This window comes from Takifugu flavidus, chromosome 1 (assembly GCF_003711565.1).
Source record: "Takifugu flavidus isolate HTHZ2018 chromosome 1, ASM371156v2, whole genome shotgun sequence".
In the NCBI taxonomy this organism is placed as follows: domain Eukaryota; kingdom Metazoa; phylum Chordata; class Actinopteri; order Tetraodontiformes; family Tetraodontidae; genus Takifugu; species Takifugu flavidus.
Window position 1 is genome coordinate 27310989 of NC_079520.1, and position 15529 is coordinate 27326517.

General features: G+C 48.7%; 3 protein-coding genes across 22 annotated transcripts in view; 2 read left to right on the forward strand and 1 right to left on the reverse strand.

Annotated features, from left to right (window-relative positions):
• tanc2b (tetratricopeptide repeat, ankyrin repeat and coiled-coil containing 2b) overlaps positions 1–6822 on the forward strand; it is a 98639-nt gene extending 91817 nt beyond the window's left edge. For all 20 annotated transcript variants that reach the window (XM_057057938.1, XM_057057973.1, XM_057057928.1 and 17 more), the window contains 4 exons: positions 1621–1712; positions 1871–2017; positions 2127–2227; positions 2474–6822. In XM_057057938.1, the coding sequence (XP_056913918.1) occupies positions 1621–1712; positions 1871–2017; positions 2127–2227; positions 2474–4541 (2408 nt within the window). In that variant the 3' untranslated portion in view covers positions 4542–6822. The remainder of the gene's footprint in view (positions 1–1620; positions 1713–1870; positions 2018–2126; positions 2228–2473) is intronic.
• Positions 6823–6926: 104 nt separating this feature from the next.
• g6pc3 (glucose-6-phosphatase catalytic subunit 3) lies at positions 6927–10118 on the reverse strand. The gene is made up of 6 exons (XM_057058202.1): positions 9737–10118; positions 8764–8870; positions 8593–8683; positions 8359–8477; positions 8151–8283; positions 6927–8069 (listed from the first exon to the last, which is right to left on the reverse strand). Exons 1-6 carry the CDS (start codon positions 9952–9954, stop codon positions 7730–7732), a joined length of 1008 nt encoding a protein of 335 aa, XP_056914182.1. The 5' UTR covers positions 9955–10118; the 3' UTR covers positions 6927–7729.
• A 143-nt stretch (positions 10119–10261) lies between these two features.
• Positions 10262–14924, forward strand: lsm12b (LSM12 homolog b). Its single transcript, XM_057058264.1, has 5 exons — positions 10262–10452; positions 11848–11981; positions 12429–12538; positions 13207–13333; positions 14330–14924. Exons 1-5 carry the CDS (start codon positions 10326–10328, stop codon positions 14420–14422), a joined length of 591 nt encoding a protein of 196 aa, XP_056914244.1. The 5' UTR covers positions 10262–10325; the 3' UTR covers positions 14423–14924.
• The last annotated feature ends 605 nt before the right edge of the window (positions 14925–15529 follow it).

The following is a 15529-nucleotide window of genomic DNA, read 5'->3' on the forward strand; positions in this document are numbered from 1 at the left end:
TGTTGCCATGGTAACCCAGGCTAATTGAGATGCAGTGGATTTATCGCTGCTTGCAAAAACTGTCTTTTGTTTTGGTGGACCGGCCAACACAGATGTGACTTTGGTAACGTCTTCCTCCCATTTTGAGACGAGGACCGTAGTTTGTGCAGAGACACTCTGGGATTGCGTCAATTTCCTTTAATTGCTGTGATCATGATGTTGCAAATTCCTGGCGGGACTGTAATATCCAAGTGGTTAACAAGAGCATGCCCGGCCTCCAGCCTGTCTTCAGAGGTGTGTACCTTCCATCCCACAGATGCATGAGGAACCCCCCCAGTAACAGCTGTATGTCAGTTAGCATACGATCGCATGTGTCTGTGATTCCTCTGTCCAACCACCACCACAGACGGAGGTGATCAACCGCTCCCAGCTGTGCACCGACCGTCTTCAGATGTCTCATGCCATATAAGACAGTAGCATCCCCCCCCCCCCAGCACCCCCACCAGCTCAGTGAACAGTCCACATCTGCACCCCTGCTTGCTCTTTTCTCTCTCTTTATGTTTTGCACTTATCTTGTGTCTCCCTGTGCAAGGTCCCCTCCTCATTGTTACCATGGTCCCCTCCTCATTGTTACCATGGTCCCCTCCTCATCGTTACCATGGTCCCCTCCTCATTGTTACCAAGGTCCCCTCCTCATTGTTACCAAGGTCCCCTCCTCATTGTTACCAAGGTCCCCTCCTCATTGTTACCATGGTCCCCTCCTCATTGTTACCAAGGTCCCCTCCTCATTGTTACCATGGTCCCCTCCTCATCGTTACCATGGTCCCCTCCTCATCGTTACCATGGTCCCCTCCTCATCGTTACCATGGTCCCCTCCTCATCGTTACCAAGGTCCCCTCCTCATCGTTACCATGGTCCCCTCCTCATCGTTACCATGGTCCCCTCCTCATGGTCCCCTCCTCATTGTTACCATGGTCCCCTCCTCATGGTCCCCTCCTCATTGTTACCATGGTCCCCTCCTCTTCCCACAATATTATGCTTTTACTAAATATATGTTATGGCTCAGCGGTCACTCTAGGTTGAGTGAATTGAAATTCAACCATTTCTAACGATTTTCAGATATTTTTTTTCTATTTCTGGTCTGCAAAAAGTCTAACTCATAATTGTGCTTTTTGTCCTCTTCCTAATTCTGTGCCACATAATTTGGTCTGGGATCTGTGGCCATTTGTATTTCTCAACTGTGTTTTGGTTGCAGTTAATGATTATTTTAGTCCAAAGCGAATATTTCTCATTTTTAAAACTCAACGGGTATTTTTTTTTATTTTTTATTTTTTTAGAATGTGGTTATAAGTTGAGAAGGTCATTTGATTCCAAAACTCGGTCCAAACACATGAAGCACAGCGGTGTTTCCATACTGTCAAAATGTTTTCTAATATTTTTTCTGCAGTGGATCGCTCATCTCTCCTCCATCACTCATCCCAACAGTTGTGCTCATCCCTGTTTCTACTGTGTGTGTGTGTGTGCGTGCGTGTGTGTGTGTGTGTGTGGTGATTCCTGCGTTGCTCTCTTCTTTCTCCGACTTTCTGTCTCTCGTTTCTCGGATCCTCCCTTTTCATCCCTCCTCCTCCTGTGTTGATGCAGGTCCGGCCACATGGGCCATGGCCACCTCCAAACCCGACATCATGATCATCTTACTCAGCAAACTCATCGAGGAGGGGGACGGCTTTTACAAGGTCAGACTGCAGACATGCGTCTACAAATCTGCTGTATTAACTGTCTATTAAATGTCAAATATAACCTTGGTCTTTATTTTAGGGCTGCTAGTTATGACAATATACCGTGGGGGGGGTCATCTAGTGGGATGTTTATTAGTCTTTTTCCTGTGGAACAGAAGGGGAAGGTGAAGGAAGCGGCACAACGTTACCAGTATGCTCTCAAAAAGTTCCCACGCGAAGGCTTCAGCGAGGACCTCAAGACGTTCAGGGAACTAAAAGTATCGCTGTTCCTCAACCTGTCCCGATGTCGCAGGAAAATGAACGTAAGTCCTCCGGGCCGCCTTCGGAGATTTGTCTAATTCTCCTGGGTTACCATGGCAACCACGCACCGTTGGCGGTGTTGAGTTTAGGTGTTTTCTTTGCGTTCTGCAGGACTTTGGGATGGCTGAGGAATTTGCTACAAAGGCACTGGAACTGAAACCAAAATGTTACGAGGCCTATTACGCCAGGGCGCGAGCCAAGCGTAGCAGCAGGTAAAGCTGGAAGCTCATCTCAATACCTTTGGAAGCTTTTAGCCTTTGCTTGTTTTTAAAAACACGGATCCATCCCAAACTATAGTGTAAGTTCAGACTCTGGTCACAGTACCGTGGTAAAAGTAAAGACACAAGTTTAATATGAAGCTAAAAGTAGAGAATGGAAACAGAAAGTAGGTGTGGAACTGAGTTCTCCTTCTTTGTAGCACCTGATTGAACGTTGCACTTTCATCCTGCTGCTTTCAGACAATTTCCTGAAGCCTTGGAGGACCTAAAAGAGGCCATAAAGCATAGCCCCAACAACCGGGAGATCCAGAGGCTGCTCCAGCGGGTGGAGGAGGAGTGCCACCAGTTCAGCCAGCAGGAGCACCAGCATCAGGAGCTGGAGCTGGAACCTCCCCCTTCCCCCCCACCTACGCCTCCTCCCGAGGAGGAAGAGTCGCTGTCTTTGGCCATGCCTCTCCCCCCTCCCCCGGAACCCCGTCTAGAGGACATGGAGCCCGTCCAAGACTTGTTTGAGGACGAGGACTACCTGGAGCAGGAGTTGGAGGCCATGACGGTGGGTCTTCCCCCACCCGAATCTCTCTCGGATCCTTCCAGCCTCCCTATCATCCAGAGCCCGCCTCTCTCTCCCACCCATCCGGATCAGATATACCTAACGGGAGGATCGCCCATGGGTCCGCCTTACGAATACCATCCCACGTCCTCCTCCATGTCCTCTCCAACTCGGGGGACGTACCACTCCACGTCGCCCTCCTTGTCCCCGACGCATCAGAATTCACACTACCGGCACAGCCCGCCTCACACCTCCCCCGTGCACCAGCAGTCCTACAGCTTCAGCCCGCCTCCCCTGGGCTCTGGGGGTCCGGGGATGGATCACCAGAGCCCACCACCATCCCCTTTACGTCGGGCCGCTCAGTACAGATCAAGTCCTCCGCTGGAGAGTGTTTGTCTCTATCGGTCCCAGTCTGGGTCCCCGGTCCGCTATCAGACGGAGCAGCTTCCTGGGAGACCCAAATCGCCCCTCTCTAAAATGAGCAGCCAGCGTTCCTTTCAGCTGAGCTCACAGCCTTCTCTGTCCTCCCAACACCACCAAGCCCAAGGCCTTCGTCTTCAGCCCTCAATAGCCCAGATCGTCCGCACAAACCAGCCCGGCGTGATGGGCAATAGCCTCTACGGCGGCCAGATGGGACACTCCATGGGGGGCCGCTACCAAGGGGGGTCGGTGGATGTGGAGAGCCGACTCGTGTACCAGCCATCGCTGGATGGACGGTCCATGTCCCAGGTCCAGGCCAGCCTCAGTTCTGGGGCCCTCTGTCAGCACGGTGGCCGAGGAGGGGTTATGGAGTCGAGCCTGTTGAAGGATGAGCTACCCCAACGCCCCTCCTCAGCCTACCGCGCCAGCAGCGGGGGCCCGGGGGGCATCCGTTACAGCCAGACGCCTCAGATAAGCCGCAGCCAGTCGGCCGCCTACTACCCCGTCACCGAGCACGTACTGGAACGCAGCGGCGCCGTGCCCCCCTGCCAGCTGGGCTCCCCCGAGATCCCCCATATGGCGAGACGCCCCATCAGTGCCAATACTACTGAGATGAAGCAGCACGTGACGGCCCCCAGACCTCTCATCCACTCTCAGAGCGTCGGCCTCCGGTTCTCGCCCTCCAGCAACAACATCTCGACTGGATCCACCACAAACTTAGCTCCAAGTTTCAGGCCTTCCATTTCTATTCAGCAGATGGAGATCCCCCTCCAGGCCACTTACGAGCGCACCTGCGATGACATCTCCCCCATTTCTCCCTCCCAGGGCGGCGGGGGGCTCTATCAGGGGGAGGCCACGCGCTCTCGGAACACGCCTTTCATGGGCGTCATAGACAAGACCGCGCGGACTCAGCAGTACCTGCATCAGCCCTCCCGGTCCAGGGCCATGACCTCCATGGACTCCGCCATCAGCCCCACCTCGCCCGGCCAGCTAGTTCAGCAAGGATCCACCTACAGCCCCCCCGCTTCGCTGGGCAATATCGCCTACTACAACAAGACAAATAACGCCCAAAATGGACACCTGATAGAAGAGGACTACTACTCCCAGACCCCGCCCCCCTCGCTGGGCAAGCTAACAAACGGATCCCGCGGAAGTGGGGACATCCTGGAGCGAGTCAGCCAGGTGCCCACCTACCAGGACGTGAAGGTGGCGAGGACTCTGCCCGTGGCCCAGGCCTACCAGGACAACATGTACCGCCAGCTCTCGCGTGACTCCCGGACCCAGGGCCCCACCTCCCCCATCAAACCAAAGAGACCCTTCGTGGAGTCAAACGTGTGATGGACGCCCTTTGACTGGCTGGCGGAAGCGAGACGGGAATCATCCCGGAGCCCACCAGCTTCTGCTCGCGGGACGCCAGTCCAGTCAGAGAGGACCCCACCTGCGCCGACACACCACGAGCTACTGACAAACGCCAGCCACTGACAGCGAGAAGAAGACGCCATTTTCTTATTCCACACGCGGGGACAACAGGAGGGTCCTGAGGACGGAATCAGAGACCAGTGCACTTCCAAGATGGCACAACGCTCCCACCGCTGAACACAGTGAGCGTTCCAATCATCGGACTCTCTGCGGACTCCGTATCCACCTTCTCTTTCTTCAAAGTGTGCTCTTAACCAAGGTCGCTAGTAGGCTCTATTCTATGTAAGACAATATTATATGTTCGATACTGTACATCGCTTAGACAACACAGGTGGCTCAAGTCAGTACTTAGAGAAAAATAACAATATTTATAATATAATAAGTTCCATATTGTACATAGAAATAAAACAAAGCCTAGTTTGTGTTGGAATTGTATTCTGTTAACTTGCCTTTGTGTCCCACCGCCGGTCAGACATGTGGAAGAATGATCAGGGGAAAGAAAGAGGACAAATGCCCCACTCTGAGCTACACATTTGCCCCCGTTGCGTCAAAATGCAGCAGAACTTTAAGTTGATGATTGGGGGGGGACTGAATATTCATTTTCCATCGTTAAAAGGGGACCGAACAATACACTGTATCTATAGATCACACACACCATGACAGTAGTTACAGTTATTTTGCTAATGCTAACACTAAACTAAGCTAACCTATGATATTTAACAGCTCCTAGATGCAGATGAGATCAAAGCAGAAAAGCTGCACCTCCTCACATCCTCCTCACAACAGAATAGGTTAATATTAATAAGGTTAATAAGGTTAGTAACTATTCTCTGCCACTCAACCCCCAAAATGGCCCGAAACTAAAACCCAAATCAAAGTTGTTCATGCAGAAATACACATATTTATGCTTAATTGTTGTCGGTTAATCCAGACACGTCACCTCAGGCATGTATATTCAGATCTTTATATATTTCTTTGTAGAGTCATTACTGTATCACTGACCTCATGATATGCCTTAGTACGATGTCAAAAACCAAACGCCACTGCTGCTTGTGGTCAGTAGACGACCTTGACTCCGCTCCACCATCACCTTCTGCAACCAGAGGTCCCAGCGGCCGCGTCCTGGGTCTCAGGCTACAGGGACTTTACGTTCATGCAGAGAAGTCCATGTCAGGACATCGGAGCTCGCCTTTGTCCCGCCTCCACAGGCCGTGGCGCCGCACGTTCCTCGGGGGGAGGGGGGGGGGGGTAAAGGCAAGCAAACGCATCACACTGTTGCACACAGCTCTGTGCTCTTCAACTCCACCATCTGCACTAAAAACAACACCTGTTGAGTTCTCACGAGGGTGCACTTTATGTACTTCACTTGCGACAATTGTTGAATCTGGACTGTGCGTGTGTGTGTGTGTGCGTGCGTGTGTGTGTGAGAGAGAGAGACATCAGTCAGACCTCTGAGCAGACTGTCATCGACGCTGTTGTTGAATGGTTCGCTGTACAAATGAGGGATGACGACACCAAGAGCAATCGCCGTTGAGCCGCCGAAGATGTTGAGCCTTTCTAGCACAAGCTGTAATTACAGAACAGTCCAGCTCGGGGGTCAGTCGAGGCCGATTAAGTGGAGTGGTTCCAGTCCGATCCACTGGGTTTGCACACGCTGCGAAATATCATTGCAAAAAAAAAAAAAAACAGAGAGGAAAAAGCAGGTGGAATAAAGAATATTCGGGTTCTTTGTATATGTGGGGACAGTTACAGACTCTTTGTAACGTTTAATTTTTGGTTCTGTTTGGTTCCGTTTCAGACGCTAGCAGAGAGATGCCCCACTTATCTTTACAGAAATGAAGGTATAAATTGTATTATACTTAATTTCAAGAAAACTTCTATATGGAGGCTATTGGAGGGGGGTTGGGGGGGCTGAATGGTTCCAAAATGAGTGTAAATATTAGTTTGCTGTAAATATTCTGATGCATGTTGTTATTCTTTCCATGAGCTTCAGTGGAAACATGTATAGAAGTGTCCTGACTCGGAGGGTCCAGACGCTTGTTCTGACCCACATCCCAGATTTTTCTTTTTTCCCCAAAAGCGAAAGGTTCTTTTTGTTGATTTTAAACGTGTTTGCTTGCTGAGCGGAGTTCTCTTGTCTGTAAATGTGAGCTTTCAGATCGCTGTGATAAAAAGTTTAATTAAAAACAATAAAAAAGAATGTGTTTTTATCTCATGATAACTGATTGTAATCTGTACAGCCAAACCTGTGTATTAAGGATAAAAGAACTTATTTATAAATGGTTACCAAATGGGAAAGAAAACAACCCTGCATGTTGTTTTATTTTGTTCATTTAAATGCTAAAATAGACAGCAGCTGGTTTATTAGATATCAGGACAGTTTTACACATCAAAAATCTTTCATTTTCACTCTCTAGACCATCATTTTGACTTTACACCTCAGATCATTTCAATTGTCTTGCATTTTCTTTGGTCTCTAAATTAAACCACCTCACATCTTTACATTTCCTTTCATGCTGTTTGACTTAGAATTGATAAGAGATTTAATTCAATAGGTTGTTTTCAAACATGCCAGGATCACCTTAAAATCATATACAATCATAAACAAGTCTCAATGCAACATTGTAACAAGCTGGACACATTCAGGGTGGTTGTGAATATTCAGAATCAGCAGTGATGGTAATAGTTGTAGTTAAAAAATCACTTTTTCACATCAGACAGCATGAAGTTGTCAACATGGACGACCGAAGCAGAAACCAAGACTGATGACACGACACCGTGTTTATATGTGCTGCAGACAAGGGAAGATAAATCTGAAGATTCGGAGACCTTTTCAGTTGTTATGGCCACAAAAACATCATAAATCAGTGGTTTGCCCTTTCAAAGCTCATTTAGGCTGCATTCCCACCCCAAACTCTTAAACCTGTTAAGTTCTGACCGAAAGTTTTGCTCATTGGACATAAACGTGATCGTGTGAAAAACAAAGCAAACATTTAAAGCACGAGGACGTGGCCTCAGTTCCCAAACCTGCATGTAAAGGAATCAAATTCAATACGGCGTGAACTGGGACAACTGAAACTCCCCCCCCTCTAATACTGTGGTGTCCATCACTGTTTCCTTTTGGGGGTGAAGAGGTAAATAAGGCCCGGAACCAGCACCATGACCAGTTGAGGCACCAGCAGATGCTTCAGCAAGAAACAGCCGTAGAAGAAGCCCTGTGGCTGAAGCGGGAGTGGCAGGCGGTTAATGTGGTACAGCCCCATGGACGAAATGGCCAGAGACAACGCTCGTGGGGCCCTGGACAAGGGCCATCCGCAAGGCCTCCAGCACTGGGCCAGACCCAAACCCAGTAGAGCCCCACAGTCTCGAGTCAGGGCAGAGAAGGGGGCCGTCTCCATTCGGATCCATTCTGCACGACTGCACCATTTCTTGGCCAAAGGAATGGACCTGTGGAGCGGTTTAAAGGACTTTCTGACCTTGCAGAACATATTATGACATACAACAAATGTCATCAAACAGGGAGCTCACCAGGAGAGCTTGATTCCCAGCCACTGGAGTCCAGAATGCAGGGTGACGGTACCAAGCAGCAGAACAATACCGATGAAGAGCAGGGAGCGACCTTGTGGGACCCTGCGGCTCAGGATAATCCCCAGGATGAAACCTGGAATAATGATGGTTTTAATCACCAACTCACGACATATGTGGATATGTTTGCATAATGTTACAAAGTTGAGACCTGCTAAGGACCCCGCAATGACCTGGTGAGGAAAGTGTGCGAGGATGAAGATCCGGGAGAGTCCAACAGCCACCAACATGCCAACATAGAGCAGGTAGGGAACAGCCGATAACACCACACTGGAGACGGATGGAAGGAGACACCAAAAATAGAGCTTTGCTATTTTTTGGGGGGATTTTTAATTCTACAATTTTGAAGACAAATCAGCAAATATGTTGTGTTCGATGAGCACACCTCTGAGTACGCAAATACAGAAATGACCCCAGCGAGGACACCATCACCCACCAGGTTGCCGCCGTCACCATGGCATGTCCCGAAGGGCTGCCTGAGACAGAAATATCATTTTTATTAGCCTTATTTGCTATAATGGGTGGTGGATTAGTGATTGCTGCCATAATTACTCACCAGGACCTGTTTCACAAGTGGATGGAAACTGCTGAACTTTAGGTTGCACGGTGTCAAATAAATGTGATTCGCCCATCCACCAAAATGGCCTTTCTCCAAAAAGCATCCTGAGATTAAGAAAAAAAAACATTAAATGGTGTACATTTCTGTAATATATATAATGCATAATTGTACCCCAACTAGAATCAGCCATAAACAGTACTGAGGAATTTCAACATGAAAGTAATCCGTGTTTTATTTATTTTTTGGACCACTATCTTCGCTTTTTTTAATACGGTAATTTCGGGTTGAGAGATACATTAATACGTCATCTTTCATTTATAGTTTAAAATAATAATAAAAAAAATACTTGTAGTATAATGTATAATGTAGTATAATGTATAATGTCAGAAAAGTTCCGGTGTTAAATTTTCAACCCGGACAGCGCTGGCCGTTGGACTGTAACCAAAGATTGTTGAAGGTAGGTTAAGATGGCTCACACTAAACATATTTGAACGATCTGAGTCAGGCTTCCGGCCTTGTTTCCATTCATGGCTTTATTAAACACGTTTTAAATTTAAAAAAGAAAAATCACATTTCTGGAAAAAATGATGTAAACATAAATAAAACGTGATTGCAAAAGTTTGCTCTGTTGGCTCCTGTTATTTTTAGCAGATATTTTTACGCGAACACACGTTTTCGAGGTTGGAGAGTAGAGCATCTTTCCTCAATGGTGTATCTTTGGCACAACGTCACCATTGCCAACAGGAAAAGCCATTGTCACTATTTGGCAATTAATATTAAAAGAACCAAAACAAAACAGAGAACATCACATTCAAATAATCAAATATGACACATGTATATACTTTGAACGTCAGCAGTCTAATAAGCTTTGCATGACATGTGTGTTTTCATTATCAAATATTAACATTTTATGAGTGTACAAACTATACGTATATATCTATAAACTGCGTTTATTTGTTTGAACACTTACCATTTAAACACCAGGTTTAGCCACTCTGATACAGCTGCTACCCAAAGCACCGCAGTCCCAGTTCGTTTGCTGATGAAATATGTCAGAGGAAAGACAAGCAAAAAGGCTGCTTTTGGATCTCCAATTTGGGTGACTATTAGCCACAGTTTCTGATAGTCGATCGTCCTCTGCTGCAGACTCTCAGCGAACCAGATGCCTTGGGTATACACCGATTCCATTCTCCTTTCTTTCCGGACTGACCCACTACAAAAAAAGCCAAAATGAAATCCGGATTTGTGATGAACTTCAGAAGCGCTGCAGGTAATGAGCAGTACGCCGTGCGACCACTAGATGGCGGGCTTTGACAGTACATTGTGAAGGATGCCGTAAAACACAATGCCCAAAACGTGCGCCCACCTTAATTACTCATTTAAACACAAATGCGCGTAATGCAGGTGTGTGTCGTGTCTTTTTTTTCCCGCCTAGTGTTAATTGTTATGCCGGCATAAATTATAATATCGGGACGTATTTGGGGACACGCCCGGCTTTCGTCAATACGCCATCGCGTCATTTTACGTAAGGCAGGCGCTCCGGTTTCCTGGCGGAGAAGATGGCGGCTCCTGGACCGGGGGAGTATTTCAGCGTCGGGAGCCATGTCTCTTGCCTCACATGCTTGGGCCAACGTCTGCAAGGAGAAGTAGTCGCCTTCGACTACCAGTCTAAGATGTTAACTCTGAGTATCCTTTGTCCGCTGGGCGCTGCAGGCGGCCCGCTGGCCTGCCTGGTTGCAAGGGCCTGTAGGGTAACCGAAAATATGTCAAACAGTGCTCCGCGCAGGCGTAATTGATTGTAGCCGGGGTAAAAATCGTTGCCTCTTTAAACATTTCCCTTCGTCGGGCAGATGCGCGGCCGTCGATGGCTTGTGGGGGGTTTTGGCGGCGTATCGGGGAGTTCGGCGGCTCGGCTACGCGTGCAGGGAAGTGCATGTGTTTTGGATCCGCTCATTGTAGTACCGGACCCCAACCTTGCAGCGCCTGCCCGCACGGCATCATGGCTGTGCGCTCTTCGCAGCCGCAAACCCGATGCGTGTTCCGGCTCGGCCGGTTCCGGGTCCTTCGGGGTGGCTCCCATACGTTGCTTGAGTCGGGTTCGCGGGGCCACCGAAAAGACCCGGGGATGGGGGTGGGGGGGTTCGTCCGAGGGATGAATGGACACCCAGCGCCCTTCCACGCTACTCCGAGCTGCTAACCGCTAACATGCTAACAACTCTGCGGCTTCGGCTCAGGCAACGATGTCGGCGCCCCGGGGCTCTGCCGGGTCGCGATCCGGCGTCCGGCGCCCGGGTTCGGCGACAAACGCGGGGTGTTTTGGTGGAATTGGGCCTGGTTTGGGACGGGACGGGAGCAGCATCGTGGCATGGTGACGGCCGACGTCTGCACCCCTTCGTGATCGGGATTATGAACGTTGCGGCTCGGATGGGCGAGGGTTCGAAACCCGCTCGTGTCTCGATGGGTTTTTTGACCTCGCCGTGACAAGGTTGAAGGCTGTGGATAAAGGTCCTATTACGGGTCATTTATGTAGCATCCTAGGCCTCTCTGTCGCTTTGGAAGCTTTTCATTCTGATTTATAATTTTACTCCATTTGCAAAGGTTTAAATTTACGTATTTATTTTTACTCCGGCTTTGCCTTTGAAATTTATGACAGTGACCTTTAGAAATATTGTATCGAGCACCAATAAGTGGTCATTTTTGCTTTGGTACCGTTACAAAGACCGGCTGCCACTGTATTAATAGGTAAGCATTTATCCCGTGTTGGGTCTTAAATATTTTCTCACCATGAGGGCAAAAGGTCAAAGGTCACTCAGGGAAAATTAGGGCAGAGATCATAATTTGTCCTACAGATGTGTGAAGGGTCTTTAGAATCTTACAAATATGACAGATGATGTCTGAGAAGCAGCAGGGTTGAGACCTGGGGTCTTGCTGTAACCGTGTCCAAGTTTCTGCGCGTGTTCAGAATCGGGTGTCGGTGTCTGGCCCGATGGCCGCCTCTGCTCGGGCTAACTCGTGGTGTTCAGGTGGAATTGCTCATTTAATGCTGCACCTTCCTGTTTTTTCTTCCTTAACCCTCCCAAGAATGTGCTTCTTCCAGTGGTAAGCCAAACCTCAACGACGTCATCCTGATCAACTTAGCCTATGTTTCCGATGTGGACATAATAAATGACCACACTGAGACTCCACCCCCACTAGCATCACTGAATGTTAGCAAGGTAAACCCGCTGTGTGTGTGTGACGTGTGTATGTGTGTGTATGTCTAAAACATAAAGCTGCTGTATGGAACAGAAACACAGTTGTTCTGTGTAATATGGGTCTGGCTCCCCTAAAGGTTTGAACCCTTAAATGCTACAGTCATCTTTAAAAACCAAAAAAATGCTTTAATCTGCAAATATCTTAGATTTTCAGACAAGTAAATGTGATTATATGATAATCCGCTCCTGGTTACTACTGGTTAATGTCAGTTTCCATCTTCAAAAGGGTCTGAATCGCCCTAGTTTACACACTCGGTGGTATCAACCAGCAGTTGTCGGTCCTGTAATCAACCTGAAATCCCCCTTGAATTCTAGTTTAAAAAGGTTTTTAAAAGGATAGAACTCTGGTTTCTACTTCAAAAGCACTTGATGTGACGACGTCCTTCCGTTTTCTTTCATCTTCAACAGCTTGCCAATCGAGCACGGTCAGAAAAGGAGGACAAGCTGTCGCAAGCCTATGCAATCAGTGCTGGGGTTTCCGTGGAGGGCCAGCAGCTATTCCAGACCATCCACAAAACGTGAGTGATCCGTCCTCGTTGGGTCGCCGCTCGTCCCCAGGAGGGAACGTCGGTATTTAAGTCACAGCCACGTCTGTGGGAAAGGAATGCTTTGATGAGTGAGCCTACAGTTGAGTCGGGAGGTGGTGCAACACTACAGGTGAAGCTGAGCCAAAGTCCTGGATGAGTAACGCTGTGACCCGGACGGGGAGCTGGGGTCGGTCCTCGGGCCCAAAGCTGAGAGCTTAGATGCTCTCATGCAGGCAAATGGTGGGCCGATAAAACCTGGACCGGATTTGTCTCGCGTGGAGTTGAATGATCTGTTGCCACACCTGCCAAACACTCGCAACTCCACCAGAGCCTCGTGCGACTGTCCCGTAATAAAAGACGACCGGGCAACATGTATGTTGACAAAGGAACATAAACACGACTCGGATCCCGACGCCGCCCTCGGGTCTCGGGTTCGCCACCAAACCAGTTCCAGGTTTTTCCGAGCTGTCGTCTTTTTTTGAAACCAGTTTTGCATGTTTGTAGTCTGTTAACTGGTTCCAAACTGGGACCCACATGGAGCCAGTGGGTCCTCGTAAAGCCGTTGATGTTTGCATCTCTCCTTAACCTCACGCACGTGCACGTGCGCGGCTCATGAACTCACAGGGGATGAGACGAGGTTCTGTTTTTCTTCTCCGCAGCATCAAAGACTGTAAATGGCAGGAGAAGAACATTATTGTGATGGACGACGTCGTCATCTCGCCGCCTTACCAAGCTGAAAACTGCAAAGGCAAAGAGGGAAGCGCTTTAAGTCATGTACGCAAAATAGTAAGTACGCAGTTTAATCACCCGGGCGGGGTTCAAAGTCCCTGCAAAATGCCGATTCGTCAGATTTTCATGTGTAAAGGATGATATTCCGATATTCCGATGATTTATGAACAATCCACGCGAGGAGGAAGGAACCTCCGGAACGTTTGACGGCGTCCGGCAGCAGCAGAAATGCGCTGATGTGTTTGTAACTAATCACACTGACGGTTTTAGTCCTGATGAAAACCAGGCGGAGGTTCCTCACTCCGGAATTTTACAGCCGAGCCGGATCGGGAATGGGGCCTTTAAACGTCGAGGCTGACAGGAGCGAAGCGTGAGCGCAGCCGTACGGACGCCAGCAGCTTTAATGCGCTCCGTGGCTCCTGGTGGCGACCGATCCGTGCGCGAGCGTTCCGAACTCCGGCCTTCCGAGCTGCGATCCTAAAAGTTTACATTTGCGCGCACGCTCACGTGTCAGGAATGTTTGGACGGGGGCCAGCGGCCGGCGTGACTCACACGGAAATAATGTCGCTGGTTTTTGTTTGTCGACCTTCGACCTCGGGAGCGGGCGCCGGCGGATCAGAATCCGCTGCTGTTAACGGGGAACGCCGCGAGAGGCTGCTGCATCAGGAATGACCCGAGCTGAATTAAAGGCGTCGTTCGCTGTCAAACCCTGAACGGCTGCAGGTTCGTGTCGTTTTAAGTCGCCGTTTATTCGCCAAAGGCCTCCCGCCGCTCCTGACCTTGACATAAAACGCCACCATTCGCGCCTTATCTCACCTGTGGTCGGACTTCCTGCTTCCCCGAGGACGACGGCGGTGAACTATCCCTTTAAGCACGCCTGCTGGCAGCGGGAGGGTTGGGTCCACGACGCCCAATCACAGCGGAGTGGGCGTCGACTCCTCGCCACGGTTTCACCGCGCGCGTGATGTAATTGGGCGCAGCGTTTTTGCCCGTGTGCGAGGGGCCTGACGGCGGATCGCTGATGGTTGATGGTTGTTGTTTCGACTCTTCCAGGTTGAGAAACATTTTAGAGATGTGGAAAGTCAGAAGTCCATGCAACGTTCACAAGCACAGCAAACACAGAAGGACTCCACTTTATCTTCTTGAGTTGGCGGTGCGGGTCGGCCGGTCAGGAAGGCGACGGTGGTTCCGTTCCCACTGCCAGACTTACGTCGGCATTCCTTGTCCTCAGACTGAGACCACGAGGAGGAGCTGAGGGCCCCGGATCCCGAAGATCAAAATACCATTTAATGAAAAAGACAAAAAAAGAGAGGAAAGATTAAATCTTAAATTAGACTTTATAAAGAATAATTTAAACATGAACCCTGAAGCAACCATAGTTTCCTTAACTAACTTGTCTCCTTCTGCCCCCGCTCCCTCCATCCCCGAAACCTTTTCTTTTTCCGCCCTCCTCCCTCTGCCTTCAGAAAGAGAAAACTAGAGCAGTCAGAAAAGCTTGTTAGCTTTATTTTCTGTCATTCGTTTCCTTTTTTTGCTGTATCCATGTTCTACTGTCTGTATTTTCTGTATTTTAAAACAAAATGTGACTTGAAATGCCACACTTTAAGGACATTTTCTAAAATAAAATTAACAAAAATTCTGACTGTAATACTGTAACTTTTTGGAGGACTCAAAAGCAAACGGATGCAAGGAAAGCTGGACTCGTAGGTCGCCTCTGGCCCGCCTGTGTGTGTGTGTGTGTGTGTGTGTGTGTATATTTTCTATCATGGGGGATTTATTATTTGAGACATTTTGTTGATTTTTGAGGAGCTTCATCGCTCTTTGAGCATCCAGCTGAAACCCTGTGATTAAGAGGGGTTCTTTTTGTTCAGTTATGCAGTTTTTCAACTTTGAAACAGAATGGTTTCTATTTAGTTTAAACCAAATCTGGAGTTAATTTGTTCAGTGATGACTCATTAAAGTAGGTCCAAAAGCACCAGTTTGTCTTAATTTGTTCAGTTTGGACTCGTTCATTTACCGATCAATAGTCTGATCATCTCAACATTTTTTTAGCTGAAAATGGAATCATTCCCTTTTTTCTAAAAGATCAAATTGATCTGAAATTTCCCAAACGTATCTGAGCAGAAACTGACCGGTGTCCCAGCTCCTTCTCTTGCCCACCTCTCAAGGTTCGGAACAGATTTTCCTGTTTACCCTCGGTGTTGCCCGGGTCCTGGACCGAGACTCGGCGGGTCCATTGCCGCTCAGGATCCA